Here is an 11,358-nt window from a genome sequence, read left to right on the forward strand (position 1 = left end):
CAACTTTTCCTCGTTGAAATGAAGCAGAACAGACCACAGCACTGCTACTGCTGCAAAATATGGTCACTGTGTCTAACACCCACACTCAAGTGACATATCGATACTACACCCTTTGATAAATCTCCCTTTTAAGTTGCTGGATAAACACAAATCCTATTTTACTGCTGAAAATAGTGACTTCAGGTAGTTAGTTCATTAGTGCACTAAATATGTAGTAAGCAATATTCAAAATAAGCTGGCAAAATAAGCAAAGAAAATCTCTGTTTCTCTCACAGGAGCATCTACTCTGTCTCTGTAAGGGCACTGAGTACTCTGACTTCAAAAATATCAGATATTCCACATTCCACCACAGAAGAAAGCAGGTAAATTGGTGCATCTGTCAGAACAATGGCAACAATTTGGAGTGCTGTATGTCTAATGCCTCTCACTCCCCCATCCCAGGGCTGAGGTCATCTTGCACAGCATGGAGAAGGCTGGGTTCCAGCAGTACAACAGAACAGGGCACTTTTTGTGAAATTTCACTAACAATAGAGCAACATCATCTTTCTTTTTTAGTTCCTCTCAATTTTTACCATTATTTAAGTTCCTTATGGAACTGAAAGAGTACACAGTGCCACTTGCGTAAGCATAGCTATTTTGCTGTTTCAGTATCAAACCCTGCAAATCTAAGTTTGGCATTCTAGAAACTTAATGATGTTACCCAAATTAACTCTGAAGCTTTTATGATGAGACAAACTGAGGAGTTAAGGTAGGGAGTTTCAAGCAGATGGTTTATGTTGCCCAGCTGCATGATCACATCTCCTTTTAAAATCAGAGGGCAGCAATTACATCTTGAGAAGGGACTACACAAGCTTCAAGATTACTTCCAGGGAATCACACTGCCTCCGTTGATCTCTGAAGTTTCCACTGCAGATACCACAAGGTCCCAAAGGCTGGAATTTCTCCAGCATTACTTAACAGAGAGGCTAAAGTTTGCCTGAGCTCTGGGGGGGACTACAAACAAGCATGCTTTTCACAGTCCATTTATGAATGTGCAAAGTCCTTATGAACGTGCAAGGCATTTGACACTGTTCTGCACAACATCCTTGTCTCTAAATTGGAGAGAAATGGATTTGACAGATGGACCATTCAGTGGATAAGGAATTGGCCAGATGGGCACTCTCAAAGTGTTGCAGTCATCGGCTCAATGTCCAATTGGCTACAAGTGGTGCTTCTCAGGGGTCAGTATTGGGACTAGTGCTATTTAACATCTTTGTTGGTGACATGGACAGTGGCATAGAGTGCACCCTCAGCAAGTTTGCAGATGACATCAAGCTGCATGGTACAGTTGACATGCTGGAGGGAAGGGATGCCACCCAGAGGGACCTGGACAGGCTTGAAATGCAAGGTCCTGCACCTGGGATATGGCAATCCCAGGCACAAATACAGGCCAGGCTGAGAACGGATTGAGAGCAGCCTTGAGGACACAGACTTGGGGACATCAGTCGATGAGAAGCCCAGCACAACTAAACAACATGTGCTTAGTCAGAAAACCAACTGTATCCCAGGCTACATCAAAAGAAGCATGGCCAGCAGGTTGAGGGAGATGATTCTGCCCCTCTACTCTGCTCATGAGACCCCACCCGGAGTACTGCATCCAGCTCTGGAGCCCCCAACATAAGGGCATAGATCTATTGGAATGGGTCCAGGGGAAGGCCATGAAGATGATCAGAGGACTGGAGCACCTCTCCTATGAAGATAGGCTGAGAGAGCTGGGGTTGTTCAGCCTGGAGAGAAGGCTCCAGGGAGACCTTATAGTGGCCTTCCAGTACATACAGCAGCCTACAGGAGAGGGGGGGAGGGATACTTTCTCAGGGAGTGTCGAGATAGGATGAGGGGTAACCATTTTAAACTGAAAGAGGGGAGATTTAGATTACATACTAGGAAGCAATTCTTTACTGTGAGGGGTGGCAAGACACTGCTTCCAGTTGCCCAGAGGAACTGTGGATGCCCCATCCCTGGAAGTGTTCAAGGCCAGGTTGGATGAGGCTTTGAGCAACCTGGTCTAGTGGAAGGTGCCCTTGCCTATGGCAGAGGGGTTGGAACTAGATGACCTTTAAGGTCCCTTCCAACCTAAACCATTCTATGGTTTGGTTTTTTTTTTTATGCAAACAGGCTGCCACATTGACTTCTATTTAGCTTTGACCTGCTCCACTCCCATTGATACGTAGAAGCATCAGCTCTTGGGACACAGTAAAAGCACGAAGACTTTCAACCTGTAAATAACCTGAAGAGCAATTGCCGACTTTCTCACCTCCTTGGCTTAAAAGCTGAGGTCTGCAGAGGTCCCCAGTTTGGAGTAGCATATAAACTGGAGTGCATCACAGAAGAGACTGGCAGGCTCTAGCTCAAACCAGACACTTGTATCTAACTGTGCCTCAACAACGAGACCAAGAAATGGTCAGAAAGTGTAAAGATGATTCTCTAGAAACTGTCACTATAACATCACTGAAGGCTGAATCATCTCTCACTTAACTGACTAATCTGCATGAAGTTAAGGCAGGTGCATACATTCATGAGGAAACAGAGCTTCTTGAATAACGTCTAAAAACCAAACATCACCATGTGCAGCATCACCATTTCTCCCCCTCAGTGTATCTAAACACACATTGGGCAATAAGCTACACAAATACTTTGTCAGTACTATTTAAACACAAGAAGTACTCGAGGCAAGCAATGTTTAGCATAAGTTTATTTGCACAAGAATTTCAGAATCATTAAGGTCCAAAACCCAATTTCCAAGAATGACAAGTGAACACCACAGTGCAGAACAGTAGACAAAGTTACTGTGACTAATCTCACATTTGGGCTCATCACAAATCCAAATATTTCTAGTACCTTATTTTGCCAGCTTAAAAAAAAAAAAAAGACTCACTTCTTCCAAAGAGGCAAGACAGATTTTCCAAGAGCTGACTTCTTTTAATAGTAAAAAAATAATATAAGAGAAAAATAGAAAAAAAAGGGCCTTCTAAATTTCAACAGAAAGTGCAATTTTAATCAGAAAGAGACAAGCCCAATCCAGACACTTCAATGAGTGGCCTTCTCTTCCAATACAAGTGAGAGAAACCAGAGTGCTCCAGCCATTCCCCCCAAAGCTTCTACAACTATAGCCCAGCATCCCACCTTATAACTAGTTTCATTGAAATTAAAGAACATACATGAAATACTCAACCATTTGTTAAATATGGTGAAGTGTAAGACTTAGATGCAAAGGCTAGAAGTATTACCATCCATTTGACTCTCCCAATGCCCAAATTAGACCAAGTTGCCATGGACTATGGTCAATTTCTTTCCTATTCCTGTGTCTAACAATTATGGCACACTGATTGAATGAGGGGGACAGTAAACAAGTACCATCAGTACACTGACAACTTAAAGCTATTTGTCCAAGCTCTCTTTTAAGAGGCATTTTCCTAAGCACTCATATAGTGATAAGCGGAGATCAATACCAACATCAGTAGTTATTCTAGTGATCAGAAACCCACAAAGCCTAGGCACAAAACATACCAAATGCTTAACCTCAGAACTCAACCCCAAAATACAGGGTCTTTAAGTTTCAATAAAAAGCTTCAGGTATTTGGACCAGATTTAAATATTAACTACTGCTTTGTAGACAAGATATGAATGTTAAAATAAAGGGTGAGAGCCTTCTGAAAAATGGTTACTCAAGAGCAAGCAGTAGTCATCAACCTCCAGCTTACAGATTTAATGAACTAGCTGAGGACAAACACAGCAAGAATTAAATCTTGAGCTGAGGGAGCACAAAGTATGCTTTACCTTACAGCTTTTCAGAGTGACCATGGACCAGCATAGAGATTTTACCAAAGTGACTAAAATCCAGCCTACTACTAGGTCTCTTTGGTAGCATCTTTATCAAATAAAAAAAAAAAAATCTTACAATGAGGAAGTTACACAAATAAACTCTAAGTCAAGGGGGACTTGGCAATAAATACTGACAACAGATGCTTAGCCTCAGACTGGCTTAGCCCAGCAGAGCTTATAAACTACAGGAAGAAAATGGCTATTTTAAACTGCATAATCTAGTTCACTAGAAGGCCAGTCCTGAGGAATGATGCACTGATACAAGACTTGGAGTCTAGTGTTACTGCAGCTTTGTTTTGATGCCACTGCCCAGAGGGAATGTGTTAGGGTAATAGTCTGAAGTGGTCTCTCTTCCACTTGACAGACAAGAGAGCAAGAGGATAGAGCAGGTTTGCAGAGGCATCTTTTAGTACTGAAGGGAGACTTAATCAAGCAGACAGCTTAGACTTGGCCTAGGGTCATCACTATTAACTTTTACCTAGCACTCATTTTCATGTTACTCCTTGCTACAGGGGTCACCATAAACCTGAACCAGCTAGCACACACCAAATGAAGCCACTGCTATATACAACATCAGGCTGCTAGGACAACTTGAAACAGGAAAGAGTAGGCTGCTTGCAATACAGTAATGAAAAACTACCGAGTATTCCAGCTCTACCTGTCAAGCTACAGTTATTTTGAAGGCAATGGGACAGTGTCCCAGCAGTCCCTTGTACAGCAGGGTCAATGCAGGAGGTAATGTGCAGCTTCAGGATACGAGAGCAGAGCATCTAGTAGCCAGACCACAAAGCACCAATGTTTCTAATATGCCAGAGCAACTTAAGAGGCAGACAGGGAACACAGCGGTCCTGCAAAGCTTAAACCCAGGCATGGAGCAGTCATTCAACACAAAGCTTCCTCAGATGCCTCAGCAACAAGTTACATTAGCAAAAGCACAATATTTATGGCAGGAAACTTAAATTCTCTACAGCTCTACCTCAGTAGGAATTCATTAGAGCCTTTTTTTCCTAGCACTTCCTTTTCCAACAGGTACACCTGGCCTGATGTTCAGCAGCCAAGGCATTCAAAGACTAGTAAAATATAAGTGTTTCAAGCTTGCAAGGACTCCTCCTTGGCATCTACCATGTGAGCTGATGCACAGGAACAGTTTCTAAAGATCAGCCATGAGATTGCACAAGACAAATACATGAGTCTAAGCTATTTGATATGCAAATCAAGCATGTCCCTCTAAGCAATGGTTTACTTCTGCAATAGGTATAGCTTAGGTTGGGTTTAAAAACAGCTACTTAAGAGGTGATAGCAATTAAGCTCCTAAGCAAAAGACTTCCTCCTTTCTAGTAACACTCCGTAGTAAGCCAAGTATTGCCTTGCATGCAGAAGTTATTCACACCCTCCAGCAGCAAGCTTGCACTAAGTTTAACACACATGACAACACTGACTTCATGTTAGTTTTTAAAAAGCCTTCCAAATAGCCAGGCTTGGGCGAGAGATGCCTTGTCTGTAAGCTACACCAAGTCCAAGCCACAGTTAATGAAAGAGGCTGGGTTCACTCTCAAGTTTAGCTACTTTGGCTGACTACTCAGGAAGCCTTCAATAAATAAAAAAAAAATACAACAGAAGAGACCATAGTCTTTGTCTATTTGCTATTGAAGTTGCTTACAAGACTGTTCAAAAAAATTAAGCTAAAGCACACTTGGCTACAGGCTGCTTTCTGGATTGTATCCCTCCCTGCTTTCATAAGCTAAATGAAGAATTCTGAACAGAAGAGTAGCCTCACTGCTCTATTGAGGCCATCTTTATGAAGTAGTTATGAGGAGTGAGAGAACTTGCAATATAATTAGAAGTTTTTTGGTCCTATGAGGAAAAGGCAGATTTTTACTGCCATTTAAGTGCTGCACTGCTACTGCTCCCACCTTGAACAGCAATCATACACTGGTGTTTCACCAGCTTTCTCCTTTACCTTCTAAGCTTAAATCATTTGTTTGATCAGGCACTTTGGTCTCACAAGCTTGTGGAGATGGCTAGAAGTCATAAAAAAAGGTTTAGCAAACAAGTGTTCTTAAACGTTGCACCAGTACATACTAAATAGCCCTAAGATTGGCCTTTCTAGTCTACTTCTCTGGTTAAGCAAAGGAAACTCAAGATCATTTGCTATACATATTTTACTAATGTGATTCAGTGAGAATTATCCAGTTAATATAACAGTTTCTAATACCACTATATACATAACTGGGGAATTTTTAACCTTCCTTATAAAGCACACGAGTTTCAAAGCAGCAAGTTCAGCACATACACTTTCAGAAGGTCAGCCCCCCACACCTCCAAGGGAGTACATACTCTTCCAGAGACTATTCTGAAAACAGCAACAGACTTTTACCACATACAGCCTCATGGAAAGATCTGCTTAGGGTTTATATACCTCTTCAGGTGCAGGTTAAGACAGTAAAGAGGAAGAATTTGACTCTAACCACTCAAAATATGATCTTATACAGTGACCAGGTGATAGTGATAAACCAGTAAGCTAACCCTTAAGTGGTGACAGATAGGCAAGCCTTCAGGACCTGCCTGAAGTTGTACAAGAAGAAATTCATTTTAGGAGGCACTTTAGGACATCCTGCAACTTAGTGGTTTGTGTTTTTAGGGATTTTTCTGTTTGGTGCCTTTTTTTTTTTTCCTTTGCTTGCTGTGGACCTGTGAGGAAGAAAGTTGGGCCAAACCTCAGTGTTAAGAGTTGTGCTACTTCCCAACTGTGCCAAAAATTGTTTTGAAAGATGTAGTCAGAAAGGCTTTATCTTAAGCCTGGACTCAACAGTATTTTTCCATCCTAACTAACCAAACTGTGGTTCCAATTCTATTTAAGGCTCCAATTCCTCATTTCAAGAACTTCTCACATTAGCAAGTTTTAGATTGTGTCTTGGTGCATGTTTAGAGATGCCACCTTCCAAATTTTTGTATTCAAGAAAAACTTAGCCAGCTTATGCTTTAGAGATAGACTTACTAATCCATCTTCAACTTGCAATAAATTAGTCTTGAACTTGAGGCATATATCCCTAGTACTACAGGAAATAACATTTAGGCCCTCTACAAGATAGACAGTATCCATACAATTACCAGTTCTCCACAGCCAGAAAGTAAAAGCAGCCCAAGCACAACACGAGCCCACACTTATACAATTAGTTCAATAGAAAGTTGACCAGAAATTCAACTGAGGAAGCGTAGAGTAATGAGGTTAGGCAACAGAAAGAGTTTTGCTGCTATTCCAGGAGTGGCTTCTGCCCTGCTCAAGACATTTTACAGTCTTTCCTCCATTAACAAACCCACTTTACCAAATACTCCACTTAGATCACATGTTAATAGCCACTTCCAGAACTAGTACAGAGTTTTGTAATTACTCCTCTGAACATTCAGCTGCTGGTTCTCTTCTCCTAACGAAGAGATAATAAGGCTTCTTGGCATTTGTAGGGGTATACTGAAAGGTTCATAGCAGGTCACCTGGTTGCATATTCCTACAGCACACCAGGAAATGGACAGTCCGACGCAGTCATGTTTCCATTAGAAAACCTCCAACTGACAGTTATTTCTTGTCTATATACACTCAGCAACTTGGCCTTCAGTAGCCTCCACTCAAGAAAGCTTAAGTGAAACAGTCAATTGCAAGGCAACCAAGTGGGGTAGGACTGGCTGTACGGCACAGGAGCATTTGCAAGATAGTAGTTGCTGAAGTTTACATCACTAACGTAAGGTGCTGGCTGGTAGTAACAAGTGACAGTAGTGGCATTAGGGATGATGTTTTGTTCTGCCAGCACTTTGAGTGCTAACAGAGAAATCAAGTTGAGAGTCTGTCTTCGCTCGTGTCCCATGAGACAGACTGTGCTCTCATTCACCACCCTGCGCAGAATCATGAGGTAGTCATATTTGCTCCTTTCTTCTTTGGAGAAGTGGTTCTGGAGGTAGGTCTCTAGTTTGCGCTGCTGATCCAGGATATCTGGGAAGTCTATGAAGAATCGGGAGCACATGTAGCGCTCTAATGTTTTGATCTCATCCTTATCCATGGGCCTGAAGTCTCGTACTAAGAGGTTACTATACTTCAGAAGCCCACCACCTCGGATCTCTTCAGGATTTTTGGTAGCTATCAGCTTGTTCTGGAGGTGATCAAAAGCTGCTTCAAAGTCTCCATACATGCTCTCCCCGATCACAGTTGGATGGAAGTGCTCTGACATGGGGGTTTCTGAGTAGTCATAGTAAAAGAGCAGGGAATCCAGTATGATTTGGAAAGAGTCCACACTGAACTCAAACTGTCGCCTTATACAGTCTACAAACTTCAGCTCCACGTTCCTGCCATGTTTGTTGGAAAGTGATATCAAGCTCCAGCGGTCAGACTCCGTGTACACTTTGACTAGCTTCTGGATGTAGGCTTCCTTCAGTGTTACTGGACTGATTTTTAGCTTGCTTACTCCTTCTGGCAAGAAATTCAAGAGGGATCGCAACACCACATCTCGAACTAACTGAAACTCCGCCTCACTTGGAAGAGAAACTTGAAAAATGAGATCCAAGTCTTTGCATCCCAGCCCATTATCCTTTACCAGGACATGACCAGCTGCAGAGCCATTCAGACGGACATCATGTACCACAATGCCTGCTTCACTCAGCCTGTTCCGAACGGTTTGAACAATGTCCTTCAGAGTTATCTTCAGCGTCGGGAAGTTACCTCGTCCATGGATCGGAACCACCTCTGTAAGAACCTCATGCAGACGGCTGACCTGCTCCCAGTTCAGTACACTGCATGACATGCAGTCTGTGTTACTTCCCTTGCCTGCCATCTTAAGGCTTTTCTTCTCCAAAGAAACTGCAGGGAGATGGAATTTAAAAAAAACAAAACACAAGTCAAACTTTCTGTTTATGCTTCCTAGATATCCCATGCTTTGCTTTTCTGTTCACACATACAGACAGAAACCAGGAAGAATTAATTCTATGTACTAATGATTATTAGCGAGCCATTCACCTGAAGTGATACTCAGCTTCTCTACTGGTTCAGGCACAAAACAGTTTTTGGTGAGGTTGAGCTACGTACTTCAAAGCAGTTTGTGTCAAAGGGAAATTATCAGTGAAGATGACACAGAAGCTTTACCTAGATTTAAGATCATCTGCAACACCAGATGAAGCCAGAGGAGCCAGAAGTGCAAAGCACTTCCAAAGTTTAAACTTTGAACTTGTTTCATTATACATAAAGATCAAACTGCTCTCTCCAACGAGCACACCAGTGGAAGACTCAGGTGTTAGCTTCAGGGCTTAGAAATCCAACCCACAGAAAACACATTAATTATGCCAGAGACATAAGATTTCTTCCTTTTCATAAAAAGTCTTTCCTTTCTTAACCATCCAGGATCTACTATTCATAGGTTAAGGGCCAAGAACACCTTGCTCCTGCAAAAAGCTACAGCACTTCAGCATCCCGGACAGAATTTCAGCCACAAAGTCAGGTAACACACCTATTCAATTTGTGCTCCCATATTCATAAGCAACTCTTTACTCTTCAGACACACTGCATAGTCAAACTACCTTTTTGGAAATAGTCATGCTTGTCCCAACCTTCTGCTCATTTGTGGAGAACAAGCAAGCTCATAAGAGCTGGCATACACTCAGATGGGGTTAAGGCACACATCATGTTATCATTAAGCTTTAACACTTAGGACATAAGAACCTCACTGACCAGACTTGCTCATAGCCTCATTTGAACCTCTGCACTTCTTTAAAGGAGTCTTGTCACAGTTAACCAGATCATTCTCTTGTGCTTAAGTGGCTTGTGTTTTGAAGTATGCAGATACTTACATATGTTCTACAGTCACGCAACTCCAAGTGGTATTAATACACTTCTCTCTTTTTAAGTGTTCCAGGTTTCTATTGTGGCCAGGTGCTTCCTGACAGCTACAGACTAATTGAGGATTCACCTTCTTCTGCCCCAAGTATTTGTGAAGGCTGCAGCTGCCAAGGTCAGACTAGGCAGACTTAAGGTAATTAACTCTTGCCTATCAGGAATCTTTTAAAGATTCCGTTTCCTAACATGCATCAACATAGTGCATGGAACATTTTTTAATTAAGATTCAAAAAGCAGCTTATTTAGTGTCATTTCATGCCCATGCTCTTCCAGCTTTTAGTGCATTTGACCTGTCACCTCCTCTACAGAGGACAGTCAAATCCTAGATCAAATATACAGTAAGGTAAAAGTGCTCCTGGGGAAGCAACTTCTACCCTTATGCAGGAGCTGCTGCGTTACAGGCTCTGCTGCTGTGGGCCACATCAGCTCCAGCAGGCACAAAACAAGCCTGTTATTCGCAAGACAATTAGTCCAGGACAAATCAAAGGGTTCTTCAAACTCAGTCATTAAGGCTGCAATACAGCATAAACCCAGAGGTATCAAGCCTGCCAGCAGTCGCCCTCAGGCACTTCAAATACATTTAAGTACTTTTTCATCTTAAAGCCACTGTATTTCCATTAAATCCTTCAGATCACCAAAGGACACAAGAATGCTCTGTGACTTCTAGCTTAAGGTGCAAGAGCTTCCAGCTGCTACCTCTGCCAGCATTCCCTCTCCTCCTTCCCATATGTAGCCTTCCCAGCAGCTAAGCCAACATGTGCAGCCCACCCAGCCACCAGGAAGGACTGGGGAGCAATGCTTCCCACCCCACACACTTGGTTCTGCTTGGTGAGTCTCACCTGGGAGAACACCACACATTGCTGCCCTTGCAGAGAGTTAACTAAGTATTTCATTTCCAGGGTGGAGGAGAGTTTAATGCCATATGAAGCCTCCCACCCGCACATCACACCCGTGTTTGCCTACTCTGCAAGACTCCTACTAGGGACAACTAGATCCTAGCGACTTCAACATACTTGGGATACTGGCAGTCGGTGTGCCTCTTGTATCACTGCCAACATTCTCCACACCACCAGAAGGTCTTACACCTGAAGATGCTGACTTCCACAGGGAGAAAAAGAGACAAGGCACTACCGATTTTAAATATCAAGAGGGAAAAGAGCCTTGTCACTTCTACTTGGATGCAAACCTCGAGGTTAGAGGCAGAAGGGGTGAGGACAACCTTCACCTTCCTCACGATGAGGTACAAGGCTCCGGCAGCAGGTTTCCCTCCCAGAGCACACACCCTGACCCGACACCTGAAGGGGTTCCGTTGGCCGTACCGGCAGCACCCCCGCGGTGCCACAAGCCCCCTCCAAGCCCCGGCGGGGAGCTTCGCCTTCCTTTGACGAGACTTTTTCCCCCCTCTTAAGAGGAGAGCGGAGCGGCCCTTTACCGTGAGGGGCAAACACACACCCCGTACCACAGAGCGAAACTGCCGCTAAACCGTTTTAAACAACAACAACTACTTAAAAAACCCACAAAGCGTTACCAAGGGCTCGTCTCAAGGAGATTCCTCCCGTAAGGGATTCCTCCCGTAAGGGATCCCACCCGGACCCTGCCTTCCCCCCCCCCGGTCCCGAACC

The 11,358-nt window shown here is 43.3% G+C and overlaps 1 protein-coding gene across 1 annotated transcript; it reads right to left on the bottom strand.

Annotated features, from left to right (window-relative positions):
- Positions 1 to 6,522: 6,522 nt before the first annotated feature.
- On the bottom strand, positions 6,523 to 8,703 carry FAM46C (family with sequence similarity 46 member C). The gene has a single exon (XM_014957293.1). The coding sequence runs from the start codon at positions 8,679 to 8,681 to the stop codon at positions 7,509 to 7,511; it is 1,173 nt and encodes a 390-aa protein (XP_014812779.1). The 5' UTR covers positions 8,682 to 8,703; the 3' UTR covers positions 6,523 to 7,508.
- Positions 8,704 to 11,358: the final 2,655 nt, after the last annotated feature.

This window comes from Calidris pugnax, unplaced genomic scaffold, assembly GCF_001431845.1.
Source record: "Calidris pugnax isolate Ruff unplaced genomic scaffold, ASM143184v1 scaffold225, whole genome shotgun sequence".
NCBI lineage: Eukaryota > Metazoa > Chordata > Aves > Charadriiformes > Scolopacidae > Calidris > Calidris pugnax.